The sequence below is a fragment of the Pagrus pagrus genome (assembly GCF_965226575.1).
Source record: "Pagrus pagrus genome assembly, chromosome: 15".
NCBI lineage: Eukaryota > Metazoa > Chordata > Actinopteri > Spariformes > Sparidae > Pagrus > Pagrus pagrus.
The window spans coordinates 18,645,664-18,668,180 of record NC_140199.1 but is presented as its reverse complement, the minus strand read 5'-3'; the positions used below and the strand labels follow the sequence as shown (position 1 = coordinate 18,668,180).

The 22,517-nt window shown below is 40.5% G+C and overlaps 1 protein-coding gene across 2 annotated transcripts; it reads right to left on the bottom strand.

Moving 5' to 3' along the window:
* Window positions 1-769: 769 nt before the first annotated feature.
* On the bottom strand, window positions 770-22,207 carry sptlc3 (serine palmitoyltransferase, long chain base subunit 3). Of its 2 annotated transcripts, none has more exons than XM_084376133.1 (12): window positions 22,079-22,207; window positions 20,025-20,216; window positions 18,749-18,903; window positions 17,702-17,850; window positions 13,701-13,825; window positions 12,202-12,295; window positions 9,571-9,676; window positions 8,105-8,324; window positions 5,069-5,195; window positions 3,111-3,246; window positions 1,264-1,393; window positions 770-1,137 (listed from the first exon to the last, which is right to left on the bottom strand). In XM_084376133.1, exons 1-12 carry the CDS (start codon window positions 22,178-22,180, stop codon window positions 1,024-1,026), a joined length of 1,650 nt encoding a protein of 549 aa, XP_084232259.1. In that variant the 5' UTR covers window positions 22,181-22,207; the 3' UTR covers window positions 770-1,023. The 2 variants fall into 2 exon arrangements, with proteins under 2 accessions (XP_084232259.1, XP_084232260.1); XM_084376134.1 differs by lacking the exon at window positions 22,079-22,207 and adding an exon at window positions 20,705-20,861.
* Between the last annotated feature and the right edge of the window lie 310 nt (window positions 22,208-22,517).

Below are 22,517 nucleotides of genomic sequence, written 5' to 3'. Positions count from 1 at the left end.
GGTCTTTAAAACATCAACAATTAAGCTGTTAAGACTCGGTGAATATGAGCAGTCTCGCCACAAAACAAGCCATAACACCTTTTTTATTTAGCGCAGGGGTTGTTGAGATTTAACTGCATGTCAAAGAAGTAATTGTTGCATGATCTATTATTTACAGGAAGGTTATCATTTACTTTGGAGATGAAAGTGTTGTTACACTGAAGACATTTTATAAAAACAGTTCACTTTGGAACGCAATAAAGGCGTCTCTGTCATCTTTAAAATCAGTTCAGTGAGTAGTGTAAATAATCATGTGTCAGGAAACGTTCCAAAGGGAAGGCTCAGAACATTGAGAAGCCTGTCATCTGGATAATTAATCAACCTTCCTACTCTGAAACACGTTCAGGAAGTTTTCATGTGTGGTCTTTTATTGGGAAAAAAATAAAAATAAAATTCAGCTTTCAGAATTTAAGTGTAGCAATACACCAGAGGGGAACACTTCAAACTTCAATTTCCTTATAATATCCTTAAAACTACAACTTTATGGTAAGAAAGTAAGTTACACATTTCTACAATAATAAATTCAGCAGCATTTTTAATAAATAGTTGCTGATATTAATTTATGAGAAGCAAAAATGCCTCCATAAAACGTTATCACCATCTAAATATAGACCTGAGTATTTAGGATGACTGTGTAAAAAAGCTGTTTTGATCTAAAAATGTACAACTATTTTCAAAAGTGAATGCAGTGAAACTTAACTTCATTATATAAAGGTACATTACACAGTACTTGTGCAAACATTTCATTTTATGTATTTACAAATACAGAAATATTTCATTCTCTTCTGAAGACGCACAAATAAGCGTGCTGTAAACTCACAATGTTTTCCAAACATATACAAAGTGGCAGCTGCCAGACATTTGGCCCTTCTTCTGCTGTGAGACACGGGTGTTTACTCTACGGCCTGCCTTTATGGGTCTGCTGCAGCGTGGACACTTCAGACTTAGTTTTGACACTGTGAAATGAAGGTGTCAGGGGTCATATCAGCTGTCCAGCTCAAAGTCTGTCTCATCAGAGAGGTCAGGCTGCGGGGAATATTTCTGCCGTGAGAACTTGAGACAGAGAGTGTCTCCCACCTCGTTCAGATGGTGTAGCACCTGAGGAGAAAGGAAAACTCTCAGAAGGTGTGTATATGATTCATTTGGAAAAAAACAACCTCTCTAGCCTCAGAGAGGTATTTTATGTTGGTAAATGTCAATGTGTGTGTGTGTGTGTGTGTGTACCTGGTTCAGCATGTCTCTGGTGTGTGCTGCAGACAGACAAAAGCGAGCTCGGGCCTCTGTAATCGGCGTGGCTGGAAAGCCGACTACCACGACGCCAATTTTCCTCTCTAGCATTTCTCGAGCGAAAGCCCTGTCCAGAAACAATAAAAGAGAAACAACTATGAGTTTTTATTTATTCTAGTACACAAATGACTGTCGAGACAAAAACAAAAGTCCAACCTAAGTTTAGTTTGTTTTGTTTATATACTGTATATTTTGTATATTTGTCTCATCTCATCTCATCTCATCTATGTCTTGTGTAAACACTAGTAACTTGAACAGTTTTTTTTCCTTCTAAGTGTTACTGAAATGGCTAAAGATATTGTATGGTTTGACAGTTGTATGTGTGTATGTGATCATGAATACACTTCCAACACAGCTGTGGACGATCATGCAATTATAGGCTGTATTTCAGCACCGTGTCACTTTATGACTGGTTTGTCTTGAGAAAGGTACTTGTGAGTGAAAACGTCAAACTTTTTTAATAAATCATATGTGGGATGTGTGGGAATTTACCCTTTTTTTTCAATGGAATAAGAAATTTGCTGACTCCAGGTCATCTGTAATTTTGTTATATTATATTCATTGAAATCGCTGAATAAAAATTTTGTGAACATTCAATTTCCAAAATTACAGCTGAATAGCAAACAGAATCAGGCATCAATAACCACCTACCAAATACAAATTGGTACATTTCTCACACTACTTTGACATTTTTAAGGTTTGATGTCTCCAAAATGCACAGTGACAACCCACAAGCCACTTCAGAACATTAATATCATGAGGAACATTGCTCCTTCCAGCCTGTCCAAATCTTTAATTATCTGCTCATTTCTGCAAAGCATGATAAATTAAAAAAAGCATGCAGCTAACATTCCTGAAGGGCTAGAAGCAGCATATCTGATGTCCTCTTACTTAATTGAGGCATACTTCATTTTGTAAGTACGTGGGCAGTTTGGAGGATTCAAGCCTTAAAATGTTCTCTGAAAATGATTACGTCAATCTGTAAGAACACACATTTACGGTATCTTTTAGTTGATTATTGATGTGTGGGTAGTGCTCCATACAGATGTCAGTGCAAGACTTCAATGTAACGAAAGCAACCTTAAGATCTATTGCATGTCATTAAGACAATGGCTGTTCAAAAGAATTAGATTCAATATATAGCTCCAGAAATTTACATTATTTTTCATATAATATAATGAATGCACATCTTTGTTGTTACAAGATTAAAATTATACGGATCTTAAAAATGAAATGAAATAACAAAAAACAATATTGAAATTGTTTTCAAAATGTCTCAAAATAATGATCAGAGACTCACTTTTTTCCCAGTCACCATCAATGCCCATGAAGCTGAGCAATGTAAAATCAGAAGCTACTTCTGTGGCTGTATATGATAGTAGCTTCTAATTATGGCAATTACAGGGCAGGATTGTCCTTTTCACGGATATCAACAGTGACTGGCATTGAAAGACACTTTATACCAAATTGATTATACCTGAGTGGCTTGAGCAATCCTGGGTAATACATAATCAATACCTGATGTTGCCTCTTAAGTGGTTACAGAAACCAGAGTCTACACAGACACAGTCTACTCTACTGATTCATGGAAACTTTGGAGCGTGTAATATGGCAGCCATCCAAATCACTTAGAGATGAAACACTACGAGCTGACCTGAAACTGCTCCTGACAACAAGGTATAATGAAGTTAATATTTACTGTTTCAAATGCATAATAAATAAACTGGTAATCACACTCTGAAAGAGAGAAGAAGTGTTTTTGGGGAGAGTTGAAGTGCACTTACACCACTTTGCCTGGCATGTAGAGCAGGATCGGAACCACAGGTGAGTCATCATTGCCATAGATGATGAAACCCATCTCCTTCAGCCTGGCCCTGAAGTATCTGGTGTTCTCTGCCAGCTGCCGTATCCGTCTAATGCCTTCAATTAAAACAAGGACACCACCAGATGTACATGAGTAAAGCACCATCTCACTGCTCTTTTCCAACCATATTTCCGGTGTCCCCCTATGGGGAGGGACATCACCTGTCGGTAGTAGTTAATATAGTGTGAGTTCTATTCAGTGCCATCTCATCCTGATTCCTGCACCTCCATCTGGGCCATTCCAGCCTCCACTATGAACTTTGTCATTATTGCAACTCAGCTGCAGCAGCAGATGGTTCAGTTTTGGTACACACGTTGCCAAAATGAGGGTTTGCAAATTGGAAACGATGGATTTCGCACAAAATGAGTGAATGTGAACTACCACTGGAGCGTAGCCATGACTGAAACTGAATACAAATAATGCTTAAGTATCACATGTAGCTCAGATAAATGTATTAGAAAACAAATCAAAGGCTGCAGAGGCGGCCTGCCCTGCTAACCCCCTGTGTTTCCAAATGATGTGAATCACTGGGGAGCCTGGTGCTCTGTGGCTGCAGCCGTGTTTGGCACGGCCCAGCCTTGGAACACAGCTCTGTTTCCCCCTGATTACCTGGAAACAGATTGGCAGTTCTTTCATGGGGATGTAAGAGAGCACTTTAAATCCCCTTATCTCAGCAGAGAGAGAGAAGGGGAAAAAAACATAACATTCAGGCATCTGCCAAAAAGCACAGGCCCCATTTTGTAAATTGTTCCTCTCTGCTAAGATAGAGGGCACGGAGGTCAAAAACCTGCTGGCAGACAGAGAAATCATATGAGTAGGTGAGAATGTGTGGATCTTGCTGTCTGGCTGAGTTTCTCCCTATTTCAGAGCTGTTGCCACCAGTTTGCTTTAAAGTGCGAAATTCAACATCAGTGAGAAAGATGAGGGGGACAGAGGAAGGCTGAGAGAAAGAGGTATGAAAGTGATCAGGCATATATGCAAAGAGTATGTGATGTTTCCCTCATGGTGGGCTTTTATAGTTTTGTGATGGACATTAGAGCTGATGTTTTGAAAGACTGTTTGCAGCTCCCCCCCTCTCCCATTTCTTTAAGACAGGTCAAGACTGATTTTTCCACAACAGCTATTTCACTGGGCTACGTCAGATGCAAAGCATGTCTGGTTCAGAGCCAGATGAGAAAGTTAATAATCTCTGCATGAAACTACAATATACCTCAACCATCAGACGCCAGGCTTTAGTCCTTGGAGTGATTAGCCCATTACAGCAATCTAAGACACAAGTGTGTATTCTTTTATGTCTCACAGTAAACACAGCTGCCTAATTTTACCATATTGTGTAGAACTATCCTCCATTTATTTACTATATATGCGCTATCTCTACTCTAACTAATACGTCTCTTTTACAACTAGGATCACAACTACAATAACTCAAGACGAATTGCTCTGGCAGTACTGCGACTGGTCTGGTAATGACTACTTCCCTGCCCTTGTGTCTGATGCCATTAAAGCAGAAACTTTTCAGAGGTACAACCTTCCTCACAACACACACATGAAAATGATTTCCTCCACGTTGGGGTCACGTGTGCTCATGGACTGCACGTCCTCCCTCTTCCTTCTACCACTGCAGACCCCCGTAATTGCAACCACATTTTCTGACCAAGCAGCTGTTTGTCTTTCCCCGCAGGTCTGGACTTACTCCTAATGTTAACATTGGTGCTGTCCTCTGGATTTGGTTTGCTATTGTTTCCATAAAAAAATTATATCAAGAGGTGTAAAGATTTTTACAAGCCAGACATAATATTTGTCTCTGTAAAGAACATCGGGTTTTGACGAGTTTGCTGGCAAAAAGATTGAGATTGAGGACGACGTTTGGACACTCACCCTCTGTGCTCCCGTCTTTTCCCATGATGCACTTCATGGCGCGTATGATCTGCTCAGTGACAGGGGGGGTCATGGCTGTGGCGTACACTGCACTGTGGGAGTGACTACGTAGGTAGTCCACCAGCTCCTGCAACATAGTAACACACACACACACACACATAATCAGCAAACTTTACAGTATTTTATGAAGCAGTTGTAAAGGTTTATGAACGTCAGTTACAACTTTATAATGGCCATCTAATTATTTATAAATGAACTACTACAAAATATTATAAACATCATTTGAGACTTTACGATAAAGTTACTTATAGATGGTTTATAAAGCATTATTTTGTTTGTTAACAGTGAAATAACTCTTCATTGATGTTTAATCAATACTTATACCAATACCGTAAATAAACCATTTATTAATGGTGGTTATTATGTGTTACCTTCAGATCTTCTATGCAACAGTAGCCTGGCCCTGCACTAATATTTTAGCACCACTAGAGCGAGCTCACGTATAGTCAACACCTGAGAATCAATTAAAATACCTCAAGTCATTTCACTGTCACTATGACTATCTTGGCATTGCCTGCAAAACAGCTCTGGATCCTTTCCTGCTCACCGCTCTGAGAGAGCCAGAGCACTAATTCAAGAAAGAACCAATGCTGAAATGAGCCAGAATGAGGACCATCGTGCTCATTATTCCTAAATGTCAGCAGGAGATTAATTCTTGTAGGAGAAGAGCAGGATTTCAGGAAACCAATTCAGTCATGAGTCCCTGGAGCACGTGTGTGTGTTTGTGTGTGTGTATAAGTGGTCCGAGGTTGGGAGCAGGGCCTGGAGCCATGTGATGGGCTGCTGCTCGGTGGCGGCTGCGTGGTGGCCAGCGGGTGAGGGGTGATGACACGAAGCCGGAGATGCTGTCTGGCCACCATTTCCACTCACTCGCCATCTGTCCCCACTGGGCGGCGGCTGCGGCTTCCTCACACACACATGAGGGGAAGGGATTTTGGTGGAAATGCTCAGACGCAGGATAAGAACCTTGAAACAACCTGACATCTGTTTTCGTTTAAGGAGGAGGGGGGATTTTCACCGCTTTAGGGCCCCGCAGGATTTTGGTGCGACCAAGATAAACCAGTTAAGAGAACATGTCCGAAATCCATCTCAGGTCTGCGGCGCGGCCTGACAGCTCAGAGTGTTTCCTCAGCCACACGGCGGCCGTAATACTGATGTGGTGATACACAACGCCACAGAGTAGGAGCGGTGCCAGAAGAGCACATGCACTTGTACACACTTGGTTCTTCAACGGATGCATTTAATAATCTTATTTCAGTGCAATCCAGGCTTTGAGCAAAGAGTCAATGAAAAAAGCTCCCTTCATGCAAGGTTGAAGTGAATTAGAAGGAGCTTGGAGTATATTTATTGGGGTATTTATTTTTGGAACGCTCATAAAAAAGCTCCAACATGACTGTTTTCCAGAACACATCTGCAGAGCCTTTTGTCGGTCGACCCGAATCCACTTAATGTAGGATTTGGGGGATTTCACCACAACAACAAATACGTCAAATCTAAAGGCTTTCTCCCTCTTTCCTTGCCTGTTTCTCTCAGGAGTTTACTACAGCCAGCTGTCAAACAAGGCAGAGTGTTCATACTTCAAACATCATCACGCTTGTTAAAAGTCATCCTGTTAAATCTGGAGCGCAGTTCCGACGCCTGCCACAAGAAGGGGCTGGCCCTCTGCCAGCTTTACCTTCTTATTATGGCAGAGAGGGGCTGAGCCGACATAAGGCGAAGGCAGGAAGGGGTCCCTCTCTGAATACCTAATTCAAGCAACATGGCCGTTTCCTCTGTTGCTTTCTAATCAACTCCTACAAAAGCGGTGCGGTTATGTACTAAAGTGTACTTTTTAATGGAGTAAAAAAAAGGAATTACAAAGGCCCCGAGTCACAGCCTGGGGAACATTTGTTGGACACATGAGAGCTACAAGGGAGGTGGGGAGTGTGTTTGATAGACTCCCATACATCGTCAAAAACAGACCTGGATAAATAGTAGTTAAAAATATTTAGTATGATGTGTTTTAATGTTGTTCCACAGACAATGGTTTCCAGGTTGTTTAAACAATCTCAGGAAAGAATCAGAAAGTCAGTTCAGTTATTTGATTTTCTGAGAATAGTAACATACCCAAGGCTATTTGAAGAGTTTCAGTGTGATTAATCCCACCTACATATATCTTGGCGCTCTTTGAGTCCAGGGGGATTATTTTTGCATAGCAACGAGACTAGTTTCTGCCTGACTGCAGAATCAACAGGTCTGCATCAGTGTTTACAAGTTCAGTCTTAAACAGGTGTGCTATGAACTGAGAGAAATGGAGTGAAATAAAAACAGATGATGGACGTTACTATAATCTAAAAAAGGCAGGGTTGTTGCTTGGCTGATTTGGTTTAAAAATAATAGTTAAAAAAGAAAACACTTTCTTTTCTATTAGCTGTTGTGCCATGACAGGACAGGTTGCTGTTTTATATCAGAGTGTCCAGTCTGGGGTGACTCCTCCAGCAGTGTTACTTTAATGCATGTGACCCCCCAACCCCTCTGGAATAAATTCCCAGAAAGCCAGAGGTCTGAACCAACTCTCAATTGCCTACGCCTTTTTTAAATTAAATTTGGATCTATTCATTCATATCTCACTGTAATTTTACACTTTTTAAACCCTATTAAATGTCTTTTAAGATGACCTTGTGTTTCTCTTATCTTGTTTTATTTAAAGCACTTTGAATTGCCTCGTTGAGATGTGCTATACAAATACCCTTGCCTTGATTCTCTCTCCTCACATTTTCATCAGCTCTCCTACTGCCAACGATCTAATAAAACCAGAAAACTTTTGTCTGACCAAGTATTCTCAGGAGGCTTATCTTAATCATGTGGTTGAAAACCAAGTATAGAATTATATTCTGTCTCTGCATCTCCACATTTATATTGACAACACTATATGAAAATTAACTACAAATGAAAGCAGAGAGAGCTGAAATAGAAAATCTAAAGATCCACGGGAACCTTTTTTCCTGCGATATAGCCTCCAGCGGCCCCAAAGCTCTTGGTGAAGGTACCCATCATCACATCCACATCAGCTGGGTCCACACCGAACAGCTCGGTCACGCCCCTCCCTGATGGTCCCACTGCTCCGATGCTGTGGGCCTCATCCAGGTACAGATACGCTTTATACTTCTTCTTCAGTGCGATGATCTCGGCAAGTCTCACCACAGAGCCCTCCATGCTAATGACGGAGAATCACACAAACAAAGATACTGTTACATAAGGACAGCGAGGACACACACATTTAATCAATTATAAACCAGACACTTAAAGTGATTATATTTAAAAGGAAAAAAATCTGACCCCAACCTCACTTTATCTGCTGAAGAGCATATGTAAATGCATATTGCGTAATTTCACATGTCCCAATCTTCTAAGAATCTTTCTGTTGGCCTCTTTCACTTTACTCCCACCTCTCTCCCATCTCTTCCTCCCCTCTGATGTGAGCCTTTTAAGGCTACAAATAGACAGAATGAGTGAGTGTATGGCTGGGGAATGGAGCAATCCCAGACCTGCTATCCTTGCTATGGCTGACAACGTCTGCAGCCCAAATGACATAAGACAGGGTTTCACCAAGACCGATGTGGACATCAAAGGCAGGCCTAGGATCTAGCTAAAGCTTGCTTACTCTTTATCCGAGCCTTTTGAAGTTACAGGGCGACATTTCTTTAATGTCTGAGCCTGACATTAGGCATTATTGCCTGATATAGGCTGTCCAATGATGTGCAATTAAGTTGTCTCTCAAATTACCAGCAGTGTTGTGGAATTACTGGTTAATTAATACCAACTGATAGCCATGTTCAAGGTTTTCCTCTTCGTTTGATAAGAGAATTGCTGTAAAGCTTACAAAAATAACACGTTGACTGAAAGCACAATGGATATGACATTTTTTCACTCATAAAGCATTGAAATGTGGGGCGCAAGTGAGGGCAGAAAGAGGGAAGAAAGGAGAAAAGAAAATGGCCGTGATAAACAGTTGGAGCTGGGGGTGTAGCCAAGTCAATCTCTGTGGCTCCATTTGGCCTTGATTTGGAGCTAATGAGCAGATGGAGAGGGTCACTAAGACTCAGGATAGCTCACTGCCGGGAGAGACACACAATACCTTTCTCCTCTCTCCAGTAATCAAACGGTACCCAACCATACACCCACACGCTCACACACACATAGAAACACACACACTCTATTATTCAAGGATAGAGAGGGAAGCAATTGAAAAAGGGACTATTACAGAAACTGCTAAACACAGGCTGGACGCTCTCCTCAGGTTACAAATGAAGAATTCTACCTGAGCCTGACCAGCTGGAAGCCCATACATACACAGATTGATACAACTACTTCACTGACCAAAGATATGTGCCTGTGAGAGAGCGACTACTCTAGTGTATGTGTGTGTGTGTGTGTGTGTGTGCTGTATAATGACAGCTGACCTATAGATGCCTTCTACCATGATGAGGATCTTCTTCCAGGGCCTGTGGGTCCGTGGCTGTCCCGAGCAAACCGCATCTCTTAGCATCTTCTCCAAGCTGTGCATGTCTGACATGCATACGCACACACACACACACACACACACACACACACACACACACACACACACACACACACAGTGAGAAGGAAAGAGAGTGAAAAAGCAGGCAAACACTCAGTAATCTAATGCAAATTTAAACTAGGGCTGGACGATATGGCCTTCAAAGACTATCGCAGTATCTTTTTGGTATATCGTGATACAGGATATGTATCGTGATATTTAGAAATCTCCTCAAAAGTACTTTGGTGACAAAATCAAATGTCAATATGTCAAAATGAAAGTTTTGATGAAAAATTTTTGACCCAAAAATATTGATACTCTCAAAACATTGATTTTCAATATTACTTTTGCTAAATAATCATCTGTAATGTGGATATAATGAGTAAATGGCATAAGACAAGTAAGTAGAACAGTCTGGGAATTGCAGAAAATGATATCACTTGACTGTAAACAGCCTTTATAACCAGAAAAAGACAACAGTTACGCCATATCATGCTATATCGATATCCAAAATCTAAGACAATATAGTCTCTTTTCATGATAACATCGATATATTGCCCAGTCCTTATTCAAACCTTATCTATGGAAAAAGGCAAAGAACTATTAGTATTTAAGTACTGTAATATGAAATCACTTGCAGCTAAACATTCTATAGGTGCGAAGCAAAAACAATATATTGAGTGTAACAATACTCGAATCATAGCTTTCAAGGAACACCAACTAAAAGCAAACAACAGTAAGTAGAGTCATAATTTCCACAGGGCAGGGCGGTTCACAGAGTACACACGGCACTACTTTATCTGCTAAAAGCACCTTTCACAAATCACACACAGGAAATACCTCTACAGTCTGATGCTAATGAACACCTGCAATGTTTGTATCAGAGAGGATTACTAACTGACAGGAATGTGGGTTTGGCCAAGGGTCTCCTCAGTGCAGCCTGCATGGATGCTTAACGTTAGGATTGAAATTGTGGGCTTCAGCAACAGCAATTTCCCAGTGGCGTTTAGAGCTCCTGACAGGTAATGGTCATGCTCTTAACCAGAAGATGGCAGTATTGAATAGCTTTAGTTAATAAGGAGCATTATTCAAAGTATGACTGCAAGCTGAGCAGGGAGTAAACCTGTCATAGCTAATATTCTATCAAACATGATCAATATTGCTGCCTCAACACAACACAGGTTACTGAGGAGGCAGCGGTTCTCTTTTGGTAAAATCACTTGCTCAACAGAGCAGAGTACACCCATGACACACATATCTACACAGAGGAACCAGACAGTGAAGGAGCGACCCACAGTGACTTGCTGTGTTCACAGTCAAGAAGGATGAAAAGATTACTCCACAGTTAGGCGCTGATTTAAGATAAGCCACGGTATGAGATACTGTATGACTGTGAGGAGGAGGATCGTACTCTTGGCCTCTTTACACAAGTCACGTGCATACAGTTGTGAATATCCATAACGTGCTATTATCTTTACACTGAGCCTTGGGGTGCACATACGCTCCTAGATTGGCCTCCCAATAAATGCATTTCATTATTTGAAAAAATGCACATGGCAACCTTCAACAGGAATGTTCTTTGTCTATGACTGTTTGAAGTATTACAAACAAACAAGCCAGGCAATGTTAGACTGGACTAACCAGTTCATTTAGTCTGCGGTATGAAACTCTGTTAAAGATACACTACGCAAATACGGTTAACAAGTAATGTCAGACATTTCAGACACATACTTTCATCCTTTGTTGTGGCTAAGCTGATTGGTATGACCCTCTAAGTAAATATTGGTCTTGTACTAATAAAAGAGGATCTGGTGCTGAAAGTATAAAGGCAGGGAGGGGTCAGCTCCTCTGTGCCTGAGGGCTCTTTGCCTTTAGACAGACCTCTGGGATCAGCTTGGAGAACCCATAACTGACTCTGCTTGTACCTGTCAGGACACATTTGCTGCCAGAGGACTGGCTCATTTGTCCTGTCTCCGGAAAGAGCGGTGGATCTTTCCAATGCAAGCACACTGAATGTTGTATCACTCATGCTTAATAATTCTCCCTTATCATCTATTGACAATATGTAATTTGACAGCATAATAGAGAACAGACTTTTTAAGTAAGATGACATTTCGATAAAAATAAACTTCTGTTTTACTGCTCTGCTGCTGATGCAGTCGTGACTGTAAACTGAACCCATTTCATTAAAGCTTTTACATTTGCTGCTCTAAACACAGAATGTTAAGTAGGTCTTTCCAAAGGCAAATCCTGTACCGCACTGAAAGCGATGTGTTTCTCACAGCAGCAACAGTTTGGAACAAATACAAGAAAAAACTGGATGATGTGAGCAGCAGTGGCTGAACAAACATGAATCAAAACTTCATCAACAGATAATCTATGGCAAAATGCATCATAGCGCTTTCAGCAATGTTTGATTAGCAAACTGAAACAACACAGAGCTCACTGCTTGCTGTAAATGATGCTGTGTATTGTGTTGCTGTAATGTAGTAGATTTATACTTATGTTGAAATGAGAGAGTTGCATGACTTACTGTTGTGTTTGAACACCCGGATAGTTGCTCCTGACAGTCTGGCCCCTAAAATGAGGGATGTGTGATTGAGCTCATCGCTGAGTATCAAGCAACCCTGGAAATCATCGGAGAGAGAGTAACAGACTTCACATTTCCAGTATTATAGCTGAATCACATGTTCCTCCATTCTTGAAATCAAAACATTTCTGTATATACATAACACTGACTATCTGACAGGAATCTTTGATTACTGATAAGATATTTGCATCATATATGATGATATTTTGCATTTAGTGGCCTATACTTAGTGAGAGGGCCATCTAGAAATTCATTAGGTACCGTATATGGATGAAAATCATAGCAGTGTGTGCTACCCACCTATATGATTTGTGATTGCTTGTTTTTTAAAAAAATGTATTTCAACATTTTGTTTTGTTTTGTTTTGTTTTTAGTTTATAGTTTTGTACTGAGAGGATGTACTGTAAAATAGTTGGCCAACTTGGCCAATTACATGTCAGCCCACTCCTCTTGCTCCACCCCCATCCATGCCTCAATCGTAATCACCTCCATTTATGTCCTCCGTGTGCGATGATAGCTGCATGTACTGCACGTTATGTCATTTCTCACTTCTTTCATGTCTGATGAAGTTTCGGCCGACAGACACATCACAATTTTCATAATGTATAGCACTTCATATTCCATACAAATTAGCATGCAAATGAATTCAGCCTTTCCATGAAATTCTCTCCAGTACATTAGCATATTTAACACTGAAGCTCTAAGCATTTGACTGCATTAGTTTGAATGAACTCTTGTAGAGGGGATGTTGACACCGTCTCAGTGACAGATACTCTCGCTCTGGCCTGGGGTCCAGCTGGCCTGCTCCCTGGTCAACCAGCAGCTGTCACTCTAATGTAGCTCTGCCTGCACAGCAAGGCCTGTCCTGGCACAGCCTGTCCCTGTAGGATAGAGTTGGCAGTGTGGGTTGACCCCCCAGCCCCTTCAGGGTTACTGTTGGGGCTGTAGCCTAAGGGGCTGCTACACCTCTTGGTCTGCATAAACGACCCCGTCCTCATCACTTAAACAGTCAACCTCCTCTTCCCTTCTGTCCAGTCCAATCACAGATATTCATGCTGTTTGTTGCCCCTGGTAACCCATGGCTGTCTGTGTGAGCCAGGCTGGTGTGCCGACAGGCCAGAGTATGGGTAATCATACCCTTGAGTGGTGCTCTTAACAAAACCTGCCCGTCCTTGTCTATGTGTCTGAAAGCAGCTATGCCCAGAGCCTCGTCCTCCTGGCTACTGTAATGTTTAATTATGATTTTAATTAATGGGGGTGGGTCGGGAGTTGTTCGCAGCTGAATTTAGTTGACTGTTATTCATTAATTTAGGCCATATGCAAGACAGGAACAAAAGCTGGGGCTAATTAGATTAATTTCTGCTGCGCTGTGAAAATTACACCCATTTACAGTAGGATTTCCTATATACAGTGTGTGGCATTTAATGTGGAAAATCACAAACCTTGCCAACAAGTGCTGGAATGTTCATTGAGTTAGTGGCGAAACCCATGCCATAAGTCATGGAGGACTCTACTCCAAGGAAATTGGCCACAAGCTGCTCCAGCTCTTCATGGATGCTTAGGTTACCTATAGGACAGAGTTCACAAAAGGGTAACAATCAGTATACTTGCTGGTTAGTCTGGTAGTCCTTTAGTCCTTAGGTGTTCTGGTCTTTGTCATCCAATCACACATTTTGACAGAGATGAATAAAAAGCAATACACCCAAATGCAAAAGGCTGGACTTCCAGCACACGTGTTATCAGCTCCTTTCACTCTAGGGCTCTAACAAGATTTATAAAGTTTCAAGATGTGGTAGATTTGTAATTTAGTTCAACTACCTCTTTTCATCCCAGGTAATATCAAGGCAAGTGCAAGGTCTAAAATGGCCCTGCAGCACATTTTGCAACTGAGACAGTTGTTATAACCCAATGTGACAGGTGGGGACCAGAATTCATTTAGAAAATTGGCTAGATTGTAATCTGTTACCTGACATGGTGTTTTTCTATTTTGTGCAATAAAGGTGGATTTTTTGGGTCGTCTCTGGGGGGCTTTCAGTACTGCCCTTGCACTCAGCTGGTATAAAAATAATTAATGTTACAATACAACAGAGAGAGGTAGGCAGAGAAAGGTTCATATACACTGTATTTTATTTCTGCTGGCTCTTGGCAATGTTATATATATGTACAGTCGAAATATGCTCTAACAAGTGTGTCCAATACATTTATCACACACTATACTTACTAGAAAGTTACTGTAGTAGTTACTTGTTACTATACTATAGAGACTAAAGTTACTCTCTAAATACTCCCAACTCATCAGTGACTTATTACTGCTAATGAGTGTTTTAACAATACAGAACATGGGTTAACAGTAAGGACTGCTTGGTTGCCTGGGGCAAGTAAAGTGCCATGTTTGGAAAGAATGATATCCATTGTTTATTCCAGAGATGATTATGGAAGACACTAAGGAGTGAATCGTCTGTTGAGAGCTGCATATGTGTAGTACTACTCAAGAAAATGGCAGTGGGTTAAGAAGTGGGGGAGAAGAGGAGTTTAGTTGGGTGGCGTTTGAGGATGTTGGTAAGATTCCAACTATGTAATGTGCAGTTTGCCGCACATTTAAGAGAAAGGTGGGTAAGATTGAACATGATATTTTACTTTAGTCTTTGCTGTTATTTGATAAACAGCTAATAATAAAATGTGTAAAAACCGACATTGGGCAAGTGGACTTCTGACCATTTTCCCGAACTGTAGAGTAAAAAACATTAACTCGGACCATGCAGTATAGTATATAACCCCATTAATTCTCAATATCTAAGCGACTGTTTTTGTAGAGATAAAATTGCAAACATTACAGCAGATACACAATGAAACTCTGAATAAAATATTTATATTAAAGCAATATGTGTGTTATCGTAATAATAATTTAATTATTATTTTATTTTAATTATTTGAAAGAATACAAGATCAAATTTTTTTTCTCAATATCGGCAATGTGAATAAAAATGAAGCTGAAGGCAATCCTCAGAAGAAAACTAGAAAACGGCGCAATAATTGCATATACATGGGATACTAATTATTGTACTCACAATCAATAACAATCAGTAACCACTGAGAGCCGGCATTAAAAAGTTCAAACAGCCTGAATGTTTCAGGAAGGACTGGAAAATGGGTATCGACTGATGTGTATAAAACCATAATACAGTGAAGCAGCTCTGTCTTTATGGTGATTCCCATGCAGAGCTTTCCATCAGGCCTTGCGCCAAGTCAAATCGATTCATACATTTCCTAAACCACTCAGGCTCACAGCCCCTACTGGCGTGCTCAGCTTTTTTTGATCAGACCGTATCGGCATTTGCTCTCTATATAGAACATTTTACTTAGCTGGGGCTTCTTCGAGATGCCCTGCCTCCTTATTGATATGCAAACCTCATAGCGCTGCTCTAGGTCTGGTTACTCTCAGGTAAGGGTGAGCGGAGTCCTTAGTAGATCTCACTCACTTAGCTTACCTGAGTTAACTGTCATGTGCATCTCATTGAGCTTGGTCAGCTGTCCTCTGAATTACCAAAAAAAAAAAAGCTCTATAACTATTTCCAAGGTTTTTACTGTAGAGGGACAATAAAGATTGTACTTGCAAATCTTCAAGCTAAACCTGTCTCTTTTATGGTAAACGTGTGACTGAGGTTTTTCTTCAAAGCATTTACAACAAGACAACAAAAACCCAGCCTAGAAGAGTTAATACTTTCTATCACAAGCCTCGACTGAAGTCTCAACAGACGTGTGCAGCAATTACGTTTTAGTTTTAAAATGTAAAACAGCCCTGTTGCATTGGGGTATTAGTGGACACATACTTACAACTACATGCTTTGTAGCTGCACTTTCTTGGCCATTCATTTGAGCGACATCATTATTTAATTCACTGTATGTTAATGATTAAAGGAAAAGTGGGAACAGTGAGCCACCCATTAAGACAAATCCATGAATGTTTGACATGACTGTTTATTCACAGGGTGTGCTTTCAGTGCACTTTGGAGCTACACTCACATCAATAAAAAAATACCTTCAATTGCACTCTGTGCACCTGCATGTTTAGTGTTTGTGGGAGAATGTTTTATAATTTTTTGTAACTTTTGAAGAAGAGATTGGATCACACTTAAATAAATAGACTGCTGCTAATTTCAATAAAATCCCATCCCGGAAAATTTGATTTTAAAGGTTTTCTGTGTATCACAAATACAAATCGCTACATGTGAACTTAAACACTAGTGATGCTGGCGTCAGTGCTACTACAGAGATACTGGGCTCTTTAATAATTGATGCTTAATAAGGTCTCATGGGAGAAATGCTTGTTATTCCTTAACCCTGTTGGTGAGCCAGCTGAAACACACATTACAAACCCGGGGAAAAACAGTCCCATTTTGAAAGAGAAATAAACATATAAATAAATCACATAAATGAATAATGGATGTTGCTGAGGAGTATGTGTGTGTGTGTGTGTGTGTGTGTGTGTGTGTGTGTGTGGGAGTGGCTTGCACTTGCACTCTGACATACGTATAACTTGCGATCACATGCACTTTAATGCCTCTGGTTTTCTCTGTTCTTGTCAAACCACTGATATCATGCAACACTACGCAGCGACTCAACCTGCTCTGAGCTCGAATGTCAGCTCACTTTCTCACCCTGCTCTCAGTAGATACACAGCACAGTGGTGTCATGTGCCACAAACTAAACATCAGTGATGGAGAGAAAAGGAGCTTCTTTTCTCAAGAAAACTTTGCTAAGTCTGGCCTGTTCAATGAAGTCCACAATGTTTATGGTTTTGACCATAAACAGATTTCATTGCTATGCCAGAACATGTGATCCTTGTGCACGCAGCCAGTTAAACACCATCAGAGGCCGGGTTGAAGTTCAGAGGATAAAACACCATTTAAAATTAATCTGAAGCTACACAACTCACTTTCTGATCCCTGCTGTTCGAACACTTCCATCACAAATGTTGCTCTTGCATCCAGCCTAATGTCCAGGGTGTTTCATGATGTTACATTCCACAGTGGTATCATTTCATTCACTCCTCAGTGTGGACCAGTATGTAATGATCTCATCTTATGCCCAAATGGTACATTATTCAACAAAGGGTGAATAATTCATATAACATTGCAGCTACTGAAAGATAATTAAACACGCGGGCAGTATAATTCACGAGAAAGGTAATAAATGAAGGCATATGTGATGTGGGAGATGGAGTTTTATTTCCAGTTTGATACTAAACTTATTCAGTGTCATCACTGCCCGCCAGAGACGCTTAAAATAGATGCACATATAAGACATTTGAAGCACTACCATATTGTGAAGTGGACACTTTTTACCCAAGATAACATGAATGCCCATGTTGAAACTAGCACAAGAGGACAAGTACCATACAATCTTTTTTATCTGTACAACTGAACATTGACCACAAACTCACCTACTTCCTGCCTTGTGCTGCAAACCCCGACACCATACTGGCGTGTTTTGTCTGCCACAGTTTTCAGGAAATCAGCATCGTTCTCAGCGAAGCCGAGGTAGTTGTAAGAGCCCATGTTGATGACCTTGTGTATTGTCCTCCCAGTTAACCTGCAAGCATGTAAACATTAGGAATCACTTAGCCTCTCTATTTTTTACACACTCTCAGAGATCTGATTACATATTATAAAAAGTAATCAACATTAAATTAAATGTAATTGCTAATCATGAAGTTGTGGAGTTCTGTTCATGAGAAGCAATTATAACAATGTTAAAGGTAAACAGTGACCTGCTGTGTAAGCAGCATTTGTTTTCTTGTTTTCTTTGACATTTTTTTTAATCAAATATTCACAACTAATTTTAGTCAGAATCGAGAGATTGTTCTTTCCTATGATATGTAGGTAGACAAGTAAATACATATACAACAGACGGAGAAAGTGTAATAATTTCTTGCAGTAAGGCAAGTTAAGGTACACATCACACCAGTTCACACAGCCTGTCAACAGTGTAAAGCCTCACTGTACATCAATATCAGAGTATTTAAAGAGAACTGCTCCATTTTATCAACTGACCTACTTCTTCTCACTGCTCATGTACGCACCCCATCCGCATGTTTTACCCATTCACAGCACGTCACCACATAAGACAACCCGACTGCCCCGTTTCTACTTTTTCCTAGTCACATTAAACCTCTTTAAACATGTAATCCATGCCTACCCCTCTTTACCAATTCATAGTGTCATATCTCCTCCCCATAGCTCTGTTCATATTCCTATTCATAATATATTCCATGAATAAACAGCACGTCCCTGTGCAGCATAGAAAAATCTAAAATGTATCCAAGATATTCAGGACTGACAAATACTTGCTGAAGACACATACCCATGGTATTTAGGTTCCATCTTTCGCCATTAGCTCACAGAGGAAGAAAGATGATTGATATTAAAAAAATACTTGGTCTGTCTTAAGCTTATCTACAGTATGTCTATCATAGACTGGATTACAGTACCTGAAAGTCCAGTTGTAGTCGTCAGATACCCTCTCCATCAGATCAAAGACAGGTCCTGGCAGGCTGCATATGGGTCGGTTCCAGTTATCTCGTACCCTCATGTACAGGTTTCGAGTGTAAAAGTTCTCAAAGTCTTGATAAAGCGGTACAAAATCCTGAAAGCAATGAGAGACATTTTCACACAGTCAGCCAACAGCAGGAAGTAACAGAGTGGTGGAGCAATAAGAGCAGGAAAAGGGACTTCTTGAATTCTGCTCATGCAGATCACACTAAAAGCTATACAAGCATGAGAACAAAAAAACCCAAATAATCCATGGCAACACTGAAAGTTAGAGAAAGATTTCTCTTCGTGATACAAATTTAAGCAACTTGGAACTAAAATTCTCCACATTAGCTACAGTAAAAGGTGTTTTTTTTCACTCAGTGGTTTCAGCATTAACAAGAAAAACAAATCTTTTCTGTTTGAAAATTAAGGTCAAGAGTAAATCATTTTGTGACCAGATACATTTCCTTGCCCACCCCTTCACTGTAGTTTGCCAGGTAATCAAGGGCTCCCCTATATTGTACATGATTTTCATTTGATTAACCCTCTAAGAGCAGTTCATTAAATTGTGTCCAACTGACATCCCCTGACAATGATATTTACCAAGGTTACTTGGGCCTTTGCCTTCATTATCCCCCTTTGTGTATCTGATCAATACTGTAAATGACAAACAAAGAAAGCAAACTTTCTGGTTATTCCTCCTAGAGTCTGTTTTATTGTCTCAGCCTACGCACATACTGCCTTACCTTGATAACGACAAAACGTGGTCATGGCATTTGCTTTTATAAGATTACAGTGTTTTTAATAGAAGCCACACAGAACAAGTCATTAATTAGTACCAATGTATCTCAACTATTTTTGGGTTTAAGAAATCAAATCTTTGGTACTACAATGGCTCTAATTTGGCAGTGCTTGTGCCTTATCTGGAATCTAAAGCACAGTAACAAAGAAAGAACTTGAATCCTCTGAGATTTAATTAGGTCTTCAGCAGATATTCTCTGTGGTGTCCTGTCTCACCCATGGCAACATTATAGTGCAGAGGCACGTGAAGGAAGAAGGCAGAGAGAGAGCTTAAGAGCAAAAATTGAAATAATTAGGGGGAAACAAAATGTGTTGACACCCAAGGCATGCATGCTTCTCTGCTCCAACTGTCTGCGAGCATGTGTGTGTTCGTACAGTATGTGCATGTGCCGAAAAATGCCTATGTTTGTGCTGATTGCATGTTTCACCTACCTTCTGTTCCTCTCTTTCCTGGGCGAGGTGGCACTTCTCTAAGCCCACGGCTCTGAGGAAATCTCTGAAGTAGCCAAACAGGGTGACAATGCCAAAGCCCAGGTATGTCATGACAGCCACGTACATGGGCGCCTGTTCAAAGGACTCATGCCTGTGCTGCCTGGAGGCAGCACCAGTCCCTAGGCCATTTTGCTATACAACAAGAGAACCAAATAGGCTGTCTTACATTGCAGACAAGACAAGAGGGAACAATGGTGTTTGAATAAAAGTGGCTTGATTTGAAACGAAGGGTTGTAGATTACACATCAATTAACCTAAATAAAAAGGAGACAGACAGTGGTCTACTGGTGCACATACAGAAGTCACTAATATTATTCAACACTGAAGCAACAATAACTGGACGGTGATCTACACCCTGTAACAGTGTGAGTAAGCTGTCATAATGCAAAATTGTCAAAGGATTTAAATGTGTACTTGAACTAGCTAACATCACTTGCTGCCATTAAGCCAACTGTGGAAATGATTCAACTTGAAGAGGAATTTAACAAAGTTATCTCAGCTATCTAACAGAGCTACGTTCCAAAGACAGGAGTGGTGGCCCCAGTCTTTTACAGTTGGTAAAGAGTCGCAGAGCTAACCTCTGTTAGCAAGATAAATTGTCACTAGATTCCATAACTCACCATTGTTATGAAGGCATTTCCACAATTTACAAAGATATTTCTGTCCACCTTGAGTGGAAAAATATTCATGAAAACTCTTTTTTCAACCAAAGACTTCAGCCGACCGTGACGAAACTACTTTTACTGAAAGTATGAACACCTTGTTGCTTATGAAAGTTTGGCTAATTATGGATCTTAACGGCCGTAGCAGGCCTTCATGAGATGGGTCACTTCCGGCTGCCGTTTTTGTTTGCTTGGACAGTTGCAGCTTAGATATCGAATTAAATCGAAATTTGTTTTTGTGCAGCAGACGAAATACATATATATATATTTTCTTTCATTTGTATGGTAAAGCCTTGTGGTTTGTGGACATAACTTTAAGCAGCGGTAAGTGTTGATGAAAGCATTTGCGAGTGGTTTTGAAAAGTCAAAGTTAATGCTAGCAAAAACTGATGCTATGATGCTAACAATTAGCACTACGTCACGAATGTAAAAAGTGATTTGTGGATAAGATTCAAGATGGAGGACAACCGATACGCTCTGAGATTATAATTCAAATACACCATGGGGAACATAACCCCTTATTTATCACTTTTAGTTCAATACCAGGAGTAATGCTAATTTTGCTAAATTCATTAACGTTACTTGAGTACCATGCCTCTAAAGTAAGTTGTTGGACTCGAAGTGGTCAGACATTATTACATTTCATCACAGCTATCATGAGTTATTGATATGGAAATTACGTGATACAAAATCAATAACACATACGTCAAATCAGAAAAACACAGTGGCTTTAAATTCAACAAACCATGTGGCTTGCAAAGACAAACTGCCAACAGCTAATTAACTAACCAGTCACTCAACAGTCAAAATGTATGCATATGCAACAATGTAAAGACAAACATCTCCACAACTACAGCCCAGAGTGACTGCACCTTCCTCACACTGTGCTCAGCCGTGAGGCAAAGAAACCTGCTTTTGCAAATGGGAAGAATGTCAGGGCGGGGTCGCCGGTTCATTTATTATGTTTACTGTGCTCCTTTTACAAGAGAGGAACTTAACAACTTCCTAGTGCACGTCACCGCTTTTGGTAGCACAATATACGACACAAAAAGCATGAGACAATTATTTGTTACGTGCTTATTGCCAACGAGAGTAAATATTGCATCGCTGTGATTTTGTAAGGTGAGCAGCCAGTGTGGGTCACGACGTTTGCCTACGTCACAGAGGTGGCTACAGGTATTGAGCCCTAATGAAGACAACATATGTACAGATTCAACACTATCTCTTCAAGAAAGAAGTAGAATACTTGACACAGGAACTTTAAAGCAGGTTCAGAAAATAATTTGCTCAAGAAATATTTTTTCAAGTGAATCCAGCCGCTTATCGACATACCTCTCTCTTGTTGTGATAACCATTTTTCTTGATGTATTCGCATTTCGGTCCATTCTCGTTCAAATGTGATTTCAAGTTGCCGCTCGCCGCAGTTCTTGCCATGTTGCTGTGAGCACGGCGGCGACTGTCTCTCCTCTGTTTGACTGTCACAGGTAATAAACCGACGAGCCTTACTCAACTTAGGAAGGTGACTTCCTCCTCCTGCTGCTTTGGCTCAGCCTCGTGATTTGTTAGTGTAATTGAATATCGCTTCTCCAAAACACACACACACACACACACACACACACACACACACACACAAAAGAGTCACACTTGAGTTAACGGATTGTTTCGTTATCGTGTAAATGTGTCAACTTTCTCTTCCTCTTTGTCCAAAAGTGAGATTGTGACAAACTCAACTGCAAATGTCATACTGTCTAGTTTGACTCTTAAGATATTT

Bases quoted from the DNA above. Each gene is read 5' to 3' on its own strand.
- sptlc3 (XM_084376133.1), bottom strand. From the start codon at position 22,180: ATGGCAAGAACTGCGGCGAGCGGCAACTTGAAATCACATTTGAACGAG. The intron at 8,325-9,570 runs GTCAGCTGTCAT...CTCCGTCATTAG, and splicing joins ATGGTAGAAGGCATCTATAG to CATGGAGGGCTCTGTGGTGA. The intron at 3,247-5,068 runs GTGAGTGTCCAA...TTTTAATTGAAG, and splicing joins AAAAGACGGGAGCACAGAGG to GCATTAGACGGATACGGCAG.